The 18,814-nt window shown below is 59.7% G+C and overlaps 2 protein-coding genes across 7 annotated transcripts in view; one reads left to right on the top strand and one right to left on the bottom strand.

Moving 5' to 3' along the window:
• The first annotated feature begins 372 nt into the window (after nucleotides 1–372).
• Nucleotides 373–16,264, top strand: UBE2O (ubiquitin conjugating enzyme E2 O). 3 transcript variants are annotated; one of them, XM_024760788.1, is made up of 18 exons: nucleotides 373–423; nucleotides 3,133–3,192; nucleotides 3,320–3,430; nucleotides 5,414–5,511; nucleotides 6,085–6,148; nucleotides 6,816–6,959; nucleotides 7,278–7,387; nucleotides 7,524–7,674; nucleotides 7,896–8,368; nucleotides 8,693–8,847; nucleotides 9,010–9,122; nucleotides 9,216–9,344; nucleotides 9,961–10,050; nucleotides 10,814–11,510; nucleotides 11,749–11,885; nucleotides 13,516–13,719; nucleotides 13,817–13,874; nucleotides 14,021–16,264. In XM_024760788.1, the coding sequence occupies exons 1-18, from the start codon at nucleotides 388–390 to the stop codon at nucleotides 14,689–14,691; spliced, it is 3,501 nt and encodes a 1,166-aa protein (XP_024616556.1). In that variant the 5' UTR covers nucleotides 373–387; the 3' UTR covers nucleotides 14,692–16,264. The 3 variants fall into 3 exon arrangements, with proteins under 3 accessions (XP_024616556.1, XP_024616555.1, XP_024616557.1); XM_024760787.1 differs by having other exon boundaries at nucleotides 5,393–5,511; XM_024760789.1 differs by lacking the exon at nucleotides 373–423 and adding an exon at nucleotides 2,823–2,906 and having other exon boundaries at nucleotides 5,393–5,511.
• An 874-nt stretch (nucleotides 16,265–17,138) lies between these two features.
• SPHK1 (sphingosine kinase 1) overlaps nucleotides 17,139–18,814 on the bottom strand; it is a 4,709-nt gene continuing 3,033 nt past the window's right edge. For all 4 annotated transcript variants that reach the window (XM_024760791.1, XM_024760793.1, XM_024760790.1 and 1 more), the window contains exons 4-6: nucleotides 18,702–18,796; nucleotides 18,506–18,621; nucleotides 17,139–18,210 (exon numbers count right to left, since the gene is read on the bottom strand). In XM_024760791.1, the coding sequence (XP_024616559.1) occupies nucleotides 17,409–18,210; nucleotides 18,506–18,621; nucleotides 18,702–18,796 (1,013 nt within the window). In that variant the 3' untranslated portion in view covers nucleotides 17,139–17,408. The remainder of the gene's footprint in view (nucleotides 18,211–18,505; nucleotides 18,622–18,701; nucleotides 18,797–18,814) is intronic.

The raw sequence follows: 18,814 nt of genomic DNA, 5'->3' as shown, positions 1-18,814 counted from the left end.
CCAGGAGAAGAATTACTGTCTTTCAGAGGGTGTGGATCTGCCAGAAATGTGTTTTACTCTGTCCCTATCTCTACTGCTCTGGGGAGGGAGGAGCTTTTTCTGTGGTTAAGCGAATGGACTCGAGCTAGACTGCCTGAGTTGAAGTCCCAGCGGCACCACTTAGGAGCCGTGTGACCATGAACACATGACTTATTTTCTCTTTGTCTCGGTTTACTTATCTGTAAGGACAATGACAGTATGCTTATTTCGTGGAGTTGAGGATTTCTCAGGTTAAAACACGGGAAGTGCTAGAAAACTGCATGGAGTGTAATACACACCAGCTGTGCTGTCGCTGTGAGGAGAGGCTTCCAGAGCAGGGGTTCTGAAAGCCTTCGAGATGCAGGGAGCATGTGTCTGGAACAGGGAGAGGCGAGGAGGACGTGGGTAAGTGCTGTTCCGTGGGAGCTGCTCGGCTGGAGCGGCTGGTGGATGTGAAAGGAGCAGTGCCCAGTGTGGTGGGACAGGGGCACCTGGAAGGGAAACTTGTGAAAGAGCATGGAGAGGCTTGCAAGTCATCCTTGCCCTCCCAGGCGTCTTGTTCTCATTTTCTGGAATTCCCAAGGGAAAGAAATGTAGCCAGAGGGACTTCCCTGGTGGCGCAGTGGTTAAGAATCCGCCTGCCAATGCAGGGGACACGGGTTCTATCCCTGTCCGGGAAGATCCCACATGCCGTGGAGCAACTAAGCCCGGGGGCCGACACAACTACTGAGCCCACATGCCTAGAGCCCGTGCTCCGCAATGAGAGAAGCCACCACGATGAGAAGGCCGTGCATCGCCATGAAGAGTAGCCCCCGCTCGCCGTGACTAGAGAAAGTCCGCGTGCAGCAACGAAGCCAAAATAAATTAATAAATTAAAAGAAAAAAAAAAGAAACGTAGCCAGAATAGTGGCCCCTGCACCCCTCTGTCCTCCCTGCCACACCGCTCTGCTCTACACTGTCATTGTCATTGTCATGCCAGATCAGAAGAGCCTGGAGACCCAGCTTCAGGGTGGAAGGGAGTCAGGCTCGGGCAAGAGGCCAAGCGCAGGTCAGGAGAGCCACATCCGGGGACACGCTGGCTCACCAGGCCCCCTCCTGGGAACTCGGGGACCTGCCTGCCCCACAGCCTCGCAGAGGTTCTACAGAGGGAGGAGGGAGAAAACCCACCCCTGTCCTTGCCGTGACAGCTTTCGCTGGCTGTGTTGTTCCTGCTTCGGCCTCAGAGCAGGGGCCTCAGTTTCCCGTACCCCATCGGGGGCAGCGAGGCTGGGCTGTGTCCCATCAAAGACTGTGCTGATTTAGGGTCTGCACTTGGCCCACTCCCTTCCTTTCCTGGCAGCTCTCTCGGGGACTGACACAGACGCCGAGGTTGGGATGATGTGCAGACTCAACTTGGGTCTCTCCTCAGGGTCCCTGAGCCCGCGAGGCAGCCTGTGCCCGCAGCCGCAGCTGCTCCAAGCATGGCGTCACCTCCCGCCCCACGCAGCACTGGCCATCTCCCAGTGGATTTCCCCTCACTGCAACTTCTGGTTTCTATGGCAACTTGGAAAGACCTGCAGTTGTGGCTTTTTGAAGTCTAAAATGAGAGCAGAGGTTTGACGTAGGGTGGGACAGCACTGAAAATACCATGTCCCACCCAGGGATTGGGGCCCAGAGGGTTCCAGGATGGGAGGTTCTTTGAATTAGAAAAAGGGCACTGTCATCCCAGCACACCCTTAGCAGCGTTCCACGTGGCCCCTTGCAGCCTCCTGGGATCTTGGATCCTGAGCTCAGGGTCTTCAGCCTGCGCCTAGGGGGCAGAGGAGGCAGGTGGGGTGATCACAGCACTTAGCGTTGGCTGAGCCCTTACTGTGGGCCAGGCGCCTGGTGGCCGTCTGTGCTTTCACTGCCTCGTTAATCCTCTGAGCCACTCACCCCACCTATTACAGGAGCGAGGGCTTCGCGAGGCTGCTTTGCAAGGCTGCAGCGCCAGCGCAGGTGAGTGTCCGGTGTGCTTAACACCGGGGCTCCCTCTCATCTGGAACACGGGCTTGTGTCCCTGTAGGAGCATCTCTGTCACCTGTTGATGGCGGGCCCATTGCTTCCCCTTTACTTTTTTTTAAAGTCACATCCCACTAAATAGCAGGGTTTGCTTTAGTCGTTGCCAGGATTTCGGTGCCCTTAAGCGCGTGTCTCCCTTCTCAGTTCTCCTCTCGTGAGGTCACAGTTCCAGGCCCCACGTTCTGCGGTGGAGTGATCTTGAGTGTTCGGTTGGGTGTTTGAGGGAACAGCTCTTCCATCCCCCTGGTTTGGGGTCTTGGAGGTGCCTGAGCCAGGGAGGTGGGCAGTCACACAGAGATGCACCGGTTCCCAGGACTCAGTGAAGAACCACAGAGGAGCGGCCCCAGGTTTGGGGAGCCAGCAAGGAAGATGCACTGGCCCAGTGGAGAAGCGTCTCCCGCCTGGGCTGCTCTGGGGCATCCGGTGCCCGGCAGGGGGAGGGGCTTTGTCATGGAGGGATGGGTCAGTGCTTGCTGCGCAGTTGGCCAGGCTCCAGAAGCCGGCGTCCCGAGAGTCGAGAGTCGGTTACTCAGCAGCTTGCAGTCCTCTGCGGGGCAGTCGATGACGAGCAGGCTGTGACTGGCCGGGCAGGAGGGCCCAGATTAGAAGGTGGTGAGGCTGATAGCGGATTCAGGGTGACCCTCGGCCCAGTGTCACACTTCTTCTCCAACCCACCCTGCTCAGCACTCGGCAGCAGGGGTGCAGGGCAGGCAGAAGCTGGAAAAAGGATTCCACTACAGCAAGATGTTTGGCTCTCTGCAGAATGGGCTGTTAAATCTTTAATTTAAAATGAGGCCTTACGTGGTTTGTCATGTAGCCACACTTTTCAGCGTGATCAGTTACCGCTGGTGAGCACGGTGTTTGCCTTTGGTGCGGGAGGTCGCACCTGGCCTGCTGTCTCCTGATCCAGGTGCTGTTGGAGGGGCGCGTGGGGTTTGGCAAAGCCGAGCTCTGGGCTTAGGGTTTGTGCGCTTAGCTATACGTATGCTACGCTTCACTAAGAGGTAGGGAGGAGACTGTATCCTGTAGGTGGTTTTGGGGGCCGTGCTCTGACACCTGTGCTCTCTGTTCCAGTTGAAACTGGAGGACCGCTCCGTGGTGCCCCGGGATGTGGTCCGGCACATGCGCTCCACTGTGAGTCCCGCGTCCCACTTGGTGGGGCAGGGTTGGGGGCGGGGGTGGCCTGGGGCATGTGCTGGCCGGGTCTGCCGGGTGGCCCCGCGGGGTGCCTGCTGGGACCTGGATGCCTTCTCCCCCGCAGGACAGCCAGTGTGGCACGGTGATCGACGTGAACATCGACTGCGCCGTGAAGCTCATTGGCACCAACTGCATCGTCTACCCCGTCAACAGCAAGGACCTGCAGCACATCTGGGTGAGCCCGCCCCGCCTGCCACCCCTGCTGACCTCCCCTCTCGGGGCTCTGGTTCTCTCCGCGGCACCTTCCCAGGCCGGGCGGCCAAGCCCAGCAGTCAGCTCGCTCCCTGCAGCCTGACCATGCTTCTTGTGAGTCAGCCATTGAGACGCGAGGTCACGACACAGCTTTACGTCTCCAGCAGAGACTGCTGGTTTCCCTTCTCCTCTAATGCTTTTTTTTGGAACAAATTTCTTTTCAGCTTACTTTTTTAGTGATTTCAAACTTACTGAAAAGTTGTAGGTACCTTTATCCCCTGCAACATCCAGGTTCCTTAGCTGGCGACGTTTCGCTGCATTGGCTCCAGCGCCTTTCCTCCCTCCTTCCCTACCTCTCTGTACTCCTCTGTCGCTCTCTCTTTCTCACTCCCCCCACTGCCTTCTCTCCCTCTCTCTCTCTCTCCTCCCCTTTTCTGAAACGTTTGAAAGCAAACTACAGGTATGATGCTATATGACCCCTAAGTACTACAATGTGTATTTCCCCAAAACAGAAACACTCTGCTGTTTAACCACCATTCAGAGCCCCAGACAAGGACTTTGACCCAATACTGTCCAATCCACAGACCTCATCCAGTTGTCCCAACGATCTCCTTTTTCCCCTCTGACCCAGGATTCCATCAGGAGCACACACAAGAATTGTCAGCTCTCTGATCTCCCCCAGTCTGGAGAGGTTCCCCACTCTTGCTTTGTCTTCCTTATCCCGGGTGACCCTGAGCGTGGGGCCATCTGACGGTGCCCGTGACCAGCCTGGGGCCCTGCGTTCTTGGCAGAACTGCCACGGAAGTGCCGCTGAGCTCTTCGCTGGCCCGGAACGTCCCGTGGCCGCAGGGTGGGGACATTCCGTTTGCTCCCCAGTCGTCTGGGGCTCTGCCATGCCTCCCCACCGTAAAGTCAGCATTCACCCCGTTGGAAGCGACTGTATCAGCTTTGTGGGGAGATATTCCGGGATTGTGTCAATAACCCGGTACTTCTCAGACCCCCGTACATCAGCCTTAGCTTCCATTAACAATTCCCAGCTGAATCAGCCAGCATTCCGGTGGCTGCTAAATAGGGATTTTATGACTCCATCGTTGCCTACTTGTTTTTATCAGTTTGGCATATACTGTATGGAAGAGCTGTACTTTCTGTCCCATTTATTTATTCATTTTTTACATCAGTATGGATGCAGAGATTCCTGTTTTGTTCAGTTGGTAATAACCTATTACTGTCATTATTTGTTTTGTTGCTTGAATGGTCCCACATTTGGCCAGTCGGATCCCCTTCAAGCTGACATGTGTGTCCTTTTGACATATCCCCACCATTTTTTTTTTAAACACTTTCTTTCCATCTTGTATTTTTTCTCATCCAGCCTAGAGTCAGCTGTTTCTTCAGGGAGCCCTGGTTCCTTTCAGAAAATGGTATTTCAAAAGCCAAGGTCTGGATGCACGCTGGGTGTGCTAATCGCTGCTAGGCCCTATTCAGGGCAACACGGGGGAATACATGTATGTGTACATAGGTAGACACACACACACGTCTAAATACGTCCGTGCCTGTTCTGTGTGTGTAAGATGTATGGGTTCGTCTTGATCCTTCCAGCCCCAGTCCAGCTCCTCAGGTCCCTCCTCTCTTGCCCTCCCTGTTCCTGTATTAGTGAGTGCCGTCCCCAGTAGTGAGAGACTTGGCTCTCGATATCCTCAGTTGAGTTATTTATTTGCTTAAATCACTTTACTTATTCGTCTATATAACCACCCTCCCCCGCCCGCTCCCACGTACGTGTCCTGTGTCCCTGGGACGCCGTCAAGCTTCTGCCTCTGCGTGGGAGGGGAGCTGGGGTGCAGCTGGACTCGGGGGAAAGCCTGCTGCAGCAGCTATCAGGTCGGACCTGTCTGTGCGGCCAAGAGGAACTGGTGCCCTGGACACCAGCCTCATCGGCCACCTCTCACAGCCCTGTCCCCCTGACCTGCAGCCCTTCATGTATGGGGACTACATCGCCTATGACTGTTGGCTGGGGAAGGTCTACGACCTGAAGAACCAGATCATCCTCAAGCTATCCAACGGCGCCAGGTGCGGATCTCCCCGCGGAGGAGCCCGTCCGGCGGGGCGGCCCGGGAAGGGGGGCAGGGGCTGTTGATCTCCCCGCGGAGGAGCCCGTCCGGCGGGGCGGCCCGGGAAGGGGGGCAGGGGCTGTTGTCTCGCTTCCTCGAGGGTCATGCCAGGGGCTGCAGGCTTTCGGGGCCCCGAGTCTCAGGACCTGACCCTGGGCTGGTCTCCTTGTCAGCCCGGCCTGGTTCTCTGGCTCAGTTTCTGGTCTAGGCTGTACCGTGGCTTCGGGAGAGCTGCATTTTCATTTAGGACACGCGAGAGGAGCTGATGCTTTATTTTAGGCACCTTAATGGTGGTGAACGCTCAGATCTGGGGGTAGAGTCTTGTTTGTTTTAGGAGAGTTCCTTGTACCAGTGCAGGGGCTGAGGTGTGGGTGGAGGATGAATTGCCTGTTTTGCGGGGGTGGACGTATTGACACCTCTGGACAAGCCCTTTAGATCCTGACCGGCACCACAAGGGGTCCTGGCTGCCTCGCCTCCCCTAAGACTCAGGCACTGTGTCAGGTGCCAACCAAGCCCCTGTGCCCTGTTGCAGGTGCTCCATGAACACAGAGGATGGTGCCAAGCTCTACGATGTCTGCCCGCACGTCAGCGACTCTGTACGTTGGCACCACCCAAGGATCCTGGGGGGTGGGGGGCCCCTCATCTCATGTTCCTCAGCCCCTGGGCTGTGCAGGAGGGACTTCTCAGCAGAGAGCTTGGAGCTGACCCAGGCTAACCACTGCTTCTACACCGTTGCTTTCCTAGAAAGGGGGCGGTGTGTATCCAAAGGTATAGAAGTTTGGGTGTAGGCAGAAAGCAGTAGGACCTTTCTTTGCATTTCGTTAACTTTGTATCTCATCCTTTTTAAGTCTCCTGTTTTCTTAGGGCGTACGCAGTATTTTACTGCAATTGACATTTTAGAACAGTAGTACATGACAGAGTTTGTCAGTAAGAATACTAGGGGAGTGTGTGTGATTAAGCAGGTTTGGGGACCCCTGTCCTCTGGAGCTTTAGTCCTTAAAGTGCCTCCCCTGCACCAGCAGCATTGTTGTGGCCTGAGGGCTTGGAAGCAGAATGGGTCAGACGTGCATTTCAGTAAGATCCGTGGTGATTTGTATGCACCTGAGGTCTGGGAGGTGCTGCTCCGGAGCCTTAGGGGCTGTGGAGCTGGAGGTGCGGGGCCAGCGGGAGCCAGGCGCAGAGCAGGGGGTGCGGGTATGGAGAGCGCCCTCCCCTGAGGAGGCAGTGCTCACGGGGACTTTTCTCTGGCCCCCAATCCTGCAGGGTCTCTTCTTTGATGATTCCTACGGCTTCTACCCAGGCCAGGTGCTCATTGGCCCTGCCAAGATCTTCTCCAGTGTCCAGTGGCTGTCAGGGGTCAAGCCCGTGCTCAGCACCAAGAGCAAGTTCCGCGTATTGGTCGAAGAGGTAGGGGTGGGGGCGGGACAGGGGGGTGAGGCCCTGGATCTCCCGCCCCCGCTGCCTCACCTGGGGTGGGGCTTCTCTGAGGACCAAGGGAACCCGGGCCGAGCAAGGTGGGAGGGTGGAGAGTGGCAGGTCCTCTGGGCCATGACTGGAGGTGAGGAGGCCGCAGGGGTGCGCCTGTTCTGGGGGTGTCCAGACTTGGTGCTGCACCGTGATGAGGACCTGCTTCCTGCTCTGGGGGCAGGTGGGCTCCGGACAGCTGCTTAAAGAGAGGGCATTAGAGCCTGCTGACCGTGGCCCCGTCCCGCCCGCCACCCCCAGGTGCAGGTTGTGGAGCTGAAGGTCACGTGGATTACCAAGAGCTTCTGTCCAGGGGGCACGGACAGCGTTAGCCCCCCGCCCTCTGTCATCACCCAGGAAAACCTAGGCAGGTGAGCGGCTCCAGTGCGCCACCCGCTCCAGCACCCCCAGGGGCGGTCCCCAAGCAAGTCTCTGGGCCGCGGGCACGGGTGCGCGGGGCTGAGAAACCCCTGGCCCAGCCCCTGCCTCTCCTCCCTCCCCTCCCAGGGTGAAGCGTCTCGGATGCTTTGACCATGCTCAGCGGCAGCTCGGCGAGCGCTGTCTGTATGTCTTCCCAGCCAAGGTAGAGCCGGCCAGGATTGCCTGTGAATGTCCAGAAAAACACTGCGCCCAGGGGGAGGGCTCTGTGGCCAAGAAGGTATGTCCTCGGGCTTGGGGCTTGGCGGGCGTTTGAGGAACTGGCCTGGAGCCATTTCCACAGCAGGAAGGTCTGTGCTTTAGGCCTTGGGGGGCAGCCCCGATGACCCTTGAAGGCCAGTTAGGTGTGTACAGCTGTCACCCCTCAGACCGAGCTGCCTGGGGTCCGGCTGCGTCAGCCGGCTCTCCACAGCGCCCGCCCTCCCCATTCCTTCCCCGCAGGTGAAGCGCCTCCTCAAGAAGCAGGTTGTGAGGATCATGTCCTGCTCCCCGGACTCCCGGTGCTCCAGGGACCATTCCGTGGAGGACACAGGCAAGAAGGGGGCGGCCAAAGCCAAGAGCGAAGCAGGGTCCGCCAGCCCCGAGGAGACGCCCGATGGGTCTGCCAGCCCCGTGGAGATGCAGGACGAGGGCCCCGAGGAGGCCCACGAGGGGGGCGAGCAGCTGCCCCCCTTCCTGCTGAAGGAGGGCGGGGACGACCGGCTGCACTCGGCCGAGCAGGACGCCGATGACGAGGCCGCCGACGACACAGACGACAGCAGCTCGGTGACCTCCTCTGCCAGCTCCACCACCTCCTCCCAGAGCGGCAGCGGCGCAGGTCGCAAGAAGAGCATCCCCTTGTCCATCAAGAACTTAAAGCGGAAACACAAGAGGAAGAAGAATAAGATCAGTCGGGACTTCAAGCCGGGGGACAGGTGAGCTCAGGGGCGCCTCCCTTTCCCGGCCGGGTGTCCTGCCCCCGCCCCGCCCCCACACGCCTGCACACCCAGGCTCACGTGCTCGTGGGTGTGTTCGTGGTCTGCAGGCCCCACGAAGGCTCAGGGGCGCCCAGCCGAGATGACATGGGTGCCTGGGCTTGGCTGGGTGGGAAGGAGGGATCTGGGAGTGGGAGAGGGCGGGACGGGGGCCCCTTCCCGGAGGAGATGCCTGGTGCTCAGGGTTTCAGGTTACCAAGCCCGCGAGGTGGGGCGGTGGGTAGAGAGCATAGCTGCCCTTTCCTCACTGGTCCTGCCCTGCAGGGTGGCGGTGGAGGTGGTGACCACGATGACCTCAGCAGACGTGATGTGGCAGGACGGCTCCGTGGAGTGCAACGTCCGCTCCAACGACCTCTTCCCTGTGCACCACCTGGACAACAATGAGTTCTGCCCTGGAGACTTCGTGGTGGACAAGCGAGGTAGTGCCGGGTGGGGCTTGGGAAGAAGGGGCGAGAGGTCTGGGCATCACGGACACTCCCCTTGGATGGTGGCTCACTCTTCTGAAGACTCGGGGAGCCTTTCTGGCCTGCACTGGGTGCCTTAGCTAGTCATGCGCCCCCCCCTCCCCGCTGGGTCCCCAGTCCAGAGCTGTCCGGACCCTGCTGTCTACGGCGTGGTGCAGTCTGGGGACCACGTGGGCCGCACCTGCATGGTGAAGTGGTTCAAGCTGCGGCCGAGTGGGGACGACGTGGAGGTGAGCGGGTGCTGCCCCCACGTTTCCTTCAGGGTGGGCTCTGGTGGGCTGGATGTAGGGCCCCTGCGCTCACGACCACCCATCCTTTCCCAGCTGATTGGAGAGGAGGAAGATGTGAGCGTCTACGACATTGCCGATCACCCTGACTTTCGGTTCCGCACGACCGATATTGTTATCCGAATTGGCAACACTGAGGATGGAGGGCCTCACAGGGAGGATGAGGTACCTGCGCCCTGGCCTTGTGTCAGCTGCAGTACATCATGGTGCCACCAGGTGGCACCCGGAGCCAAGACCTGCAAGTCCTTCGGGCTGCGTGTCCATCCCAAGCGCCTTCCCCAGGAGAGCGGCTGCCGGCAGTGGGGTCCCTCAGTCCGAGCACCTGCACGAGGACTCACCTGCCTGCCGGGCTCAGGCCTCGTTCACACAGCTGCTCCCCGGGCCTATTAGAGAAGCCCATTCCCGTCCTCCGCGCCACGAGCGTGGTGTCAGGCGCTACAGGAGCGCAGGAGAGGCCTGGGGAGGTGGCGTCTGAGCTGGGCCCTGGAGCCCAAGTGGGGACACGGGGTGGGGTTGGGCAGATTCCAGGCAGAGGAAGAGTGGGGACGAGAGTCCCGAGGCTGGAAGCCCGGAGAGACCAGGGTGCTCTGAGCAGGAAGGGAGTGAGTGGGGGGCTCAGTGGACGGTGAGCATTGGGGGTGTTTCAACCAAAGGATCCCGTGCTCGAGTTACTCAACGGTGGTCTCTGGCTGGTGCCCACATCCCTTCTGTTCTCATGGCCTTGCCCCTGCCATCACCCTTGGGGAGCTGCACCTTTGAACCTGTCCCATTTGCCCTGCAGCCGTCGGTCGGCCAGGTTGCCCGTGTGGACGTCAGCAGCAAGGTGGAGGTGGTGTGGGCTGATAACTCAAAGACCATCATCCTGCCCCAGGTGAGCCCCTGCAGAGCCCACCTCGCGGCTCCAGACCGCGGCAGCCGGGCCGGGAGCTCAGATCTTCCTGGGCAGGGAGTCTGCTTTGGGGGAGGAAGGTCTCAGGGAAAGGAAAGGCAGTGTTACACCCAGAGCCCCGGGGTGAGAGAGTCGGGAAAGCAGAGAGGCAGCCTACAGCTGGATTGCCAGTCGTGTGTAGATTTTCTCAGACCTCCCAGATCTGCCTGGATCCCCAGCCACTGTGCTAAGAAAACACAGGTTGCTTCCTTTAAGAAACAGAGCCTTCACACCAACACTTCTAGGAAAACTTTCACAGATCAGGGAGAGAAAGCAGATGGGTTCTGAGCGGCAGGGCTGTCTTTGACGCTGCTTCTTCGCTCCCTTGTTTGAGCTGATGCTCACACCCCAGCTCCCCTCTCCTGGCACCAACATGGGGTGGGGAAGGGGCTCACCCCTCGTCCAGGAGGCCATTCCAGGGGCGGGAACAGGCTGTGACACAGCCCCGCTGACCAAGTGCGCCCAGCAGCCAGGAGGCTGGAACAGGCCTTGGCTGGGCCTTGGGCCCATGGGTGGGGCTGGGGCAGCGGAGGTGCCTCTCAGGGGCCTAGGGCCCACCAAGCACAGAGGCCCAGCTGCGGAGGCCAGAGCAGGAAAGGGAGGAAGGGTGGTGTGGCTGCCAAGGCCTCAGGGCGCCATCAGCTCTGAGGGTTGGGGTCCTGGCAGAGCGCCCCTGAATGGCCCGCGCCCCATCTCCCCCCACCAGCACCTGTACAACATCGAGTCTGAGATCGAGGAGTCAGACTATGACTCGGTAGAAGGCAGCACCAGTGGGGCGTCCTCGGATGAGTGGGAGGATGACAGTGATAGCTGGGAGACGGACAATGGGCTGGTGGAGGACGAGCACCCCAAGAGAGAGGAGCCCCCCATCCCAGCCACCGAGCAGCCAGCGGCCCCCGAGGAGGACAAGGGAGTGGTGATCAGCGAGGAGGCTGCCACGGCCGCCATCCAGGGAGCCGTGGCCATGGCCGCCCCTGTGGCTGGGCTGATGGAGAAGGCTGGCAAGGATGGGCCCCCGAAGAGCTTCCGGGAGTTGAAAGAGGCCATCAAGATCCTGGAGAGCCTCAAGAACATGACCGTGGAGCAGCTTCTGACGGGCTCGCCCACCTCGCCCACGGCGGAGCCAGAGAAGCCGACGCGGGAGAAGAAGTTTCTGGACGACATCAAGAAGCTGCAGGAAAACCTCAAGAAGACCCTGGACAACGTGGCCATCGCAGAGGAGGAGAAGATGGAGGCGGTGCCAGACACTGAGCGCAAGGAGGACAAGCCCGAGGGGCAGTCGCCTGTGAAGGCCGAGTGGCCCAGCGAGACCCCGGTGCTCTGCCAGCAGTGCGGCGGCAAGCCCGGGGTCACCTTCACCAGCGCCAAGGGCGAGGTCTTCTCGGTGCTGGAGTTCGCGCCCTGTGAGTTCGCCCCATGTGTGTTCCAGATCTGGAGGCCAGGTGGCTGGCCCCTGGCTGCCGCCCAGGGCAGGGGAGCCGTTTCCCTGGCCTGGGCACCAGTCCCCATGCCAGAAGAGGAGGGCAGGGAGCATGTGGGTTCATCCACCTGTCGGGGGAGCGCTCCCAGCGGCCGCCGCACCTCCAGGTGGAGTTCCCAGGCCTCGCCCTAAGGAACTGACCACTCTCTTTCCCCCTCTAGCAAATCACTCTTTTAAGAAAATTGAGTTCCAGCCTCCAGAAGCCAAGAAGTTCTTCAGCACGGTGCGGAAGGAGATGGCCCTGCTGGCCACCTCGCTGCCCGACGGCATCATGGTCAAGACCTTCGAGGACAGAATGGCAAGTAGCCGGGTGCGGGCCGGGCCTGGGGACCGCCGGGCGCCCGAGAGGCTGCAGCCTCGGCGACTCCTTACGGGGCAGGACAGGCTCTGCCGGGGGAGCCACACGGCTGGCAAGAGTCCCACGCGTGTGTCTAGACCAGATGGTCGTCCTTTTAAAAGTTAGCTTGAGATTGTAATGATCACCTGACTCTTCTCTCGCTTTTTGAAAAACTAGAACATTTTAGAAAAAGTCATAGTTGCCTTTGACCAATCCTCACCCTGCCCCCAGGGGCCATGACTTCAGGAGTTTCATGGGTCTCCTTCTAGGTGATCTACTTCTGTGTTTACGTGTTCGTGCATCGCCATAAACCAGCCTATCTTGTAGGATTTCTTCTACACGAATAGCACATCATCATACACGTCATCTATAACTTGTTTTTTTTTTTTCAGTCAACAGAGTAATTTTTGAGACCTACCCATGTTGATTCACACTGATGTAGGTCATTGCTTTTTAGCTACAGGACAGTATAGCCTCCCGTGGCCACGTCACACTCCATTTGCCACTTCTCTGTGACCTGGGCCCCGTGTTTTGAGTCATGCTGGTGGAGGCGTGTGAGTGCCTCCTTGTTTGTTCCAGAAGTGAGCGAGCGTGGTCCATCTGCCACCTTATTGTTCAGCAGACCTTCACTGGGCCTTGCTGTGTGCCAGGCACCATGCGAGACACTGAATTTGGGTCCGAGTGAGGCCTCAGCTCCAGCCCAGGCCTGGAGGAAGGGGCCAAAGGAAAGGGACCACAAAGAGAGGCACTGTTGAAATGGGCCTGCAGGCGGCCAGAGACCCCAGGGCAGGGCCAGGAGCGCGTGCGTGGTCAGGGCTGCTCGAGGTTCTTGATGATGCTTTTCGTTTTCCTTGGGTTTTAGTAAAATTCCTTTTGAAAATTCCAGCCCATCTCAGCTCTGCTGATGGAAGAACTCTTTTGTTCGCTTCCTACCCAAATCTCACTCAGAGGGAAAGGGAAATCGTGTGTTATCTTGAGGCCCACAGAGTGGCTCCAGTCCCAAGCACACGCGAGGATTCCGTCACCAGCTCGTCCTCGGCCCTAGCCGGCTCTCAGCTCGTTGCTCACCCGGCACGTTGCCCTGGCGATGGTCCCCCCCAACCCCGACAGTCAGTGTGGATCTCTGGTGTCTGTGGAGAGTCTCCTTGATGACTTACAGCCTCAGTTTCTAGTGGTCTCCCAGCATTTTCCCCGACTCCAGTTCCTCTCATCCTTCTAGTTCCCTAAAAGCAAGTGCAGCCTTGCCATCCTGGAATGTTCTTTCATCTTCTGATGGGTTGTAATTGTTGCTTGCTTCACTGGGGGTGGGGGGCTGTTTTGAGGACTGCAACTTACAAGTAATGATGTGTAAGGAAAAAACCTGGTAGGATACAAACCGGCTTGGAAAATTCTTTTTGTGCCAGGAGTTAAAAGATGCCAAGCAGGTCTGCACAGAGATGTTTGCGTTTAGCTTCTCCGTTGCGGGCAGTGTCTGGAGTCCCAGGGGGGCTGCTCCTGCTGGAGCCGCACAGCGCCCTGGAAAAGATCACATCCAGCTGCCCCGTGTGGAAGCCCGCCGCCAACCTCAGCCTTCCCTCCCTCCCTCCTCTAGGACCTCTTCTCAGCCCTAATCAAGGGCCCCACTCGCACCCCCTACGAGGACGGGCTCTACCTGTTCGACATCCAGCTCCCCAACATCTACCCAGCCGTGCCCCCCCACTTCTGCTACCTCTCCCAGTGCAGTGGCCGTCTGAACCCCAACCTGTATGACAATGGGAAGGTGTGCGTCAGCCTCCTGGGCACCTGGATTGGAAAGGTGGGTACGGTGCCGGCACCTGGTCAGGACTGGGGGAGGCCAGTCTGGACGGGTGTCTGGGACAGAGTTGATCGATGGCACTGTGTGTGTGTTTTAGGGGACAGAGAGGTGGACGAGCAAATCCAGCCTTCTCCAGGTGCTCATCTCCATCCAAGGTACGGTGGGCGGGGCCGGGGGTGGTGACAGGGCTGCCAGAGGGCACAGTGACTCTGGCTTTTGCGTCCCCCACCTCCTGTCTGTAGCTCTGGTCTCCTCTCTGGGGTTGAGATCGGGCGGGCCTGATGGGCTTCTCCCCCCGCAGGTCTAATCCTGGTGAATGAACCGTACTACAACGAAGCCGGCTTTGACAGCGACCGCGGCCTGCAGGAGGGCTATGAGAACAGTCGCTGCTACAATGAGATGGCGCTCATCCGCGTGGTGCAGTCCATGACCCAGCTGGTGCGGCGGCCGCCCGAGGTCTTCGAGCAGGAGATCCGGCAGCACTTCGGCACTGGCGGCTGGCGGCTGGTGAACCGCATTGAGTCCTGGCTGGAAACCCACGCCCTGCTGGAGAGGGCCCAAGCGCTGCCCAACGGGCTTCCCAAGGACAGTAGCTCTCCAGAGCCGCCAGCTCTGGCCGAGCTCTCAGACTACGGCCGAGAAGAACCTGAGGACGGAGGGCTGGCCCCTGGAGAGGCCTCCCAGGGCTCAGACTCGGAGGGCGGCGCGCAGGGCCCGGCCTCAGCCAGCAGGGACCGCACAGACCAGACTTCGGAGGCAGCGCCTGACGCCTCAGTGCCACCCAGTGTCAAACCAAAGAAGCGGAGAAAGAGCTACCGGAGCTTCTTGCCTGAGAAGAGTGGCTACCCTGACATCGGCTTCCCCCTCTTCCCGCTGTCTAAGGGTTTCATCAAGAGCATCCGGGGGGTCCTGACGCAGTTCCGGGCCGCTCTGATGGAGGCAGGCATGCCCGAGAGCCTGGAGGACAAGTAGTCAGCCAGCCCTGGAGGAAGGAGCGCCGCCGCGGGGAGAGGCCAGCTGCTGCCTGCTCACTCCCTCCCCTGGAACCTCCCCTCTTCCCTTTCCTCCTCCGTCCTCAGTGCAAGCCCCGCCCATTGCCCTTTTCTTCCCAAGGTGAGTTTGATGCTGAAGTGCAGGAAGTTTCTTGAGATGCTGCCATTTCTATTCCCAAGCAATCTTCCAGCAAGCGGGGTCCGCGTGGCAAAGAAAATCTGAACCCTGTTGCTGATTTTCCACTTGTCACCCCAGGCAGGGTGTCCCAGCACTTCCTCCCTCGCCATCTCCACCTCAGGTCGGAGGTGGGCCTTTCGTGGGGGCTGACGCGGGAGAACTCGGGGCCCAGGTGTGTGCGGACCCGCGGGGCCGGACCCCTGGGACGAGTGGACGTGCCTTGCATGAAGTGTGGGTTGCTCCAGCGGTTCCCCGGTCCCCTTTGTCCTCTTCAGTCCCACTGTAGCTTCCTAGTGTCCCAGGCCCTCCTGCTGCCATCACCAACCGCCTCCTCCCTCGTCTCCCAGCGCCAACACTCCCTTGGGAGTTGTAGCTGCCGTTACAGACTCCTGGCTCTGCTCTGGCCCATTTGCACAGGAGAGCCTTTGGGCCTGTTGAACTTGCTCTCTAAGAGAGGTTGGGACCAGGCTGGGTTCAGGGTGACCCCCAGGAGAGGTGGTGGCCCTCACACGCTGACATGGAGTGAGGACCAGGGAGCTGCTGGGAAGGAAACAGCTGTAGGTGCCTTGCTCTTCCTGTCCCATGGGGCCTTGCGCATCTGCTCCCCCGCTCAGCCCCATCCCAGGGCCCCGGGAGGCAGCAGCACAGACAAGGCCAGGGCAAGTGCGAGGGCCCCTCCTGTAGACTGTGCCCCTCCCACTATCAAATGTTAACGCTGGGAGGCGGCATATAGCTCCCTGAACACAGCGAGCCAGCCCTCTCTCCCTGAGGATGAGAGCGAGGCCTGTCAGCCCTTCACTTACAAGCTGCAGGCTCAACGTGGGAGAGAGGCGGCCGGCAGGCTTCTCCCTCGCGGAGACGGGCCCAGAGGTTTACAAGTTTTCTAAGCGTTTGATAATGTGAAGCTCCAGTTGAGTGGGACGCTGTTGAGCCATCGCAGCTGTGTAATTCTGGTGTATGTATGTAATATTTAAGATTGAAAGAAAATAAATCTCAAAAGCAAAGATATTAACTTACTAGAAAAAAAAAAGACAAAATAAGAAGCCAAAGCATGATGCGTCTTGTCCGCCTTACGCTGGCTCCGCACCTGCGCTGCCGCCACCGCGCGGGCGGCCGGCAGCAGCGCGGGGAGGGCGGGGCCGGAGCCGGTGTCTTGTTCGAGGATCACCCGGGGTGACTGCCGGGGTGACTGCCGCCGGGGCTGTGCTTCCCCGGTGCGTTGTTCATGTGGAGATGTGAATGCCTACTGCTTAAGATACCTGTATAAAGTGCGGTGTGATTAAACTTTTTTTTTACTTGCATTTTTTTTTTGTTGGGCTCATTACAATGTACAAAAAAGACAAGGTGGCACCATTAAACCTGCCTCTGCCATCCATCCGGCTCTGTCGCCTTTCTTCCCCTCGGGGGCACCTCACACACCCTCCCCAGGGGAAGGAAAGATCCCTATTGCTGGGGAGGCTCGAGGCAGCGGCACCTTCCCCTCCCAGCCTGCTTCTGCGCCTCCGCGCCTCCCGTCCGGGGGGGACTCACGGGGGCAGGGAGATGAGGGTTTAGAAGTTCAGTGGGTCGGTGCTTTTGCCTCCGAGCAGGGCCCGTGTCCCGTTCCTCAAGAGCCACCTTTCAGCAGTGCGTCAGCAGTAGCCGTGGTCCCCAGGGGCCCGCGACTGACCAGTTGCACCGGTTCAGCTCCTTCCAGATGCTGGGGGAGCTGACTTGGCAGCACCTGGCCTGGGCTTGAAGCCAAAAGGGTTCCCCGCTTTGAGCGGGTAGCATCTGCCCCTCCCTACTGCTTCCTTTTAACCCCTGCCCACCACTCTCCCACAAGGACGGGCTGGAGGAGGGCAGGGGAGGCTGAGGGAGCCCTAGATTCCTCCAGCTGCCTGCCATTTTGACCTCTGTTGCTCCTTGCCAGTTTTCCCCAGTGCGCCTAACTCGGAGGCACTTTCTCTTTTCGCTGAGACTCGCTGGCCGTGTGGCCCTAGGTAAGACATACTCGCTCTGAGCCTCAGTCTCCCCGCTTGTGCGAAGAGGCAGGCCAGATGTGGCATAATCATCACTGGGGCAGGGCCCCACCCCTACAAAAGCAGCCGGGACCAGCTCTGATCCTGTGCCCACCACCAAAATGACTTCCCAGGGGCCAGTACCGTGTGCACTGCCCCATCCAGGAGGGACCATTGGGCATCATGTTAAATTCTAGAGCCCTGGAAGAAGCAAGACCCCACTCTCCCCAACCCCTAGGATAAGACCAGTAGGCTGGGAAAGTTGCTTTATTTGGATTTGATTCAGGGGGCGGGGCTCCCAAAACAAAACACGGTGGCCTCCACGCTCCTAGCCCAGCACCTCATCCTGGCCTTTGGTGGGCAGAGCCATCCTTCCCAGCCTTCTCCAGGAGTCTCCCTCCTCCTCCCGACCGGCCACGTGAGCTGTGGACAGGCCCTCCAGTCCCTGGGGTGGGAGGGAGGGGCCTAAGCTCAGAGTAAACCAAGTAGACAGACTAAGGCACAGCAAGGCCCGTGGAGTCATAAGTGCTCCGCTGGAGGTGGCCTCCGGCTGGGTGAGGCCTGTGGCTCCGCAGAGGGTGGGGACTCCCTGCAGCCACTGACCATCCAGAAGTAGTTTGGGTGCACCTGGCCCTGCACAGCCTCACTGATCATCAGTTCCCCGTCCACAGCAAACACACCCTTCCTGTCCTTGGGTTCCAGGCGGAAAGCAACCACGGGCACGTACACCAAGTAGGGACAGTCACACTCCATGTGCCTGCCTTTCTCCATGGCCAGGAAGAGACGCAGCAGTGTGGCCCGAGACACACCTGCTCGCACGTAGAACAAATGCATAGCGCCGGCTGCACAGCGGCCCATGGGTGCAGCAAACATCTCACTGCCCAGGTGTGAGTGCAGCAGTGCCAGCACCAGCACAAAGTCCTGCTCCGGCACCACCGTCCAGTGAGAGGGCACTGCCTCCTCCAGGGGCACCAGGTGGGCGTCCACAGGGCCCTGCTGGGCCCGCTGGGCCCGAGCGGGGCAGGGGGGCATCTTGGAGACCACCGTTTCTACAGGGAGGTAGGCCAGGGAGCCCTGGTAGGTGCGCAGGGCCGCCAGGCGCAGAAAGGTGCCCAGAGTGAAGCGCATCTCACCCAGGCGCCGAAACTTCTCACTCTCCAGATCCACGTCAGCGATGAAACCCCAAGCCAGGCTGAGCACGGAGAAGAGGCGCTGCCCGGAGGCTGTCTGCAGGGACAGCAGATCCATGGGCGCCAGCAGTCGGCGGCACAGCAGCCGGGTGCAGTTGGTCAGGAGGTCTTCATTAGTCACCTGCTCGTAGCTGCAGAGGGAGAAGTCAGATGGGGAGGGCAGGAGCCCTCACACGTCCTCCCCTTCCTCCTCCTGGGGAGCTGGGGCGGGCAAAGTGACACTGAGTCCCTAGGGAGTTGGCAGGAGTGACAGATGGAGCAGGTGGAGGCAACAGCTGGAGTCACGGAGAGGGCCCCAGACGGAGGGGCCGAGGCGCCAGAGAAGAGGGCATGGAAGTTACCCCTGAGCATGGTAACTTACAAAAGAAAGCCTGGCAGTAGGGCGGCACTAAGGGGAAAAGGGCCACTGTGGCCCTGGGCTCTCACCCGGCATAATGGTTCACAGAAGCGGCCAGTGCATTGCCAGAGCCGGCTGGGAGGCTACACAGGGGCTTCTGGATGGCGGTCTCCCAGTCAGGCCGCTCCATGAGCCCGTTCACCACCTGTTGGAGCGCAGGTGGCCTCAGCCTGGGAAGCACCCCACCCCCACGACCCAGGCCCAGCCTCCCGGTGCGGGCCTCACCTCATGCATCAACCCGTCTCCAGACATGACCACCAGCGCGTCCCAACGTCTCAGGTCCTCCGCCCGCACCAGCTCCCGGGCGTGGTTCCGCCGCTCTGCGGAGAGACCAGCGG

This window comes from Neophocaena asiaeorientalis, unplaced genomic scaffold (genome assembly GCF_003031525.2).
Source record: "Neophocaena asiaeorientalis asiaeorientalis breed wild unplaced genomic scaffold, Neophocaena_asiaeorientalis_V1.1 scaffold30, whole genome shotgun sequence".
In the NCBI taxonomy this organism is placed as follows: Eukaryota; Metazoa; Chordata; class Mammalia; order Artiodactyla; family Phocoenidae; genus Neophocaena; species Neophocaena asiaeorientalis.
Note: the sequence above shows the minus strand (reverse complement) of the source record. Positions and strands in the feature narration are given on the sequence as shown.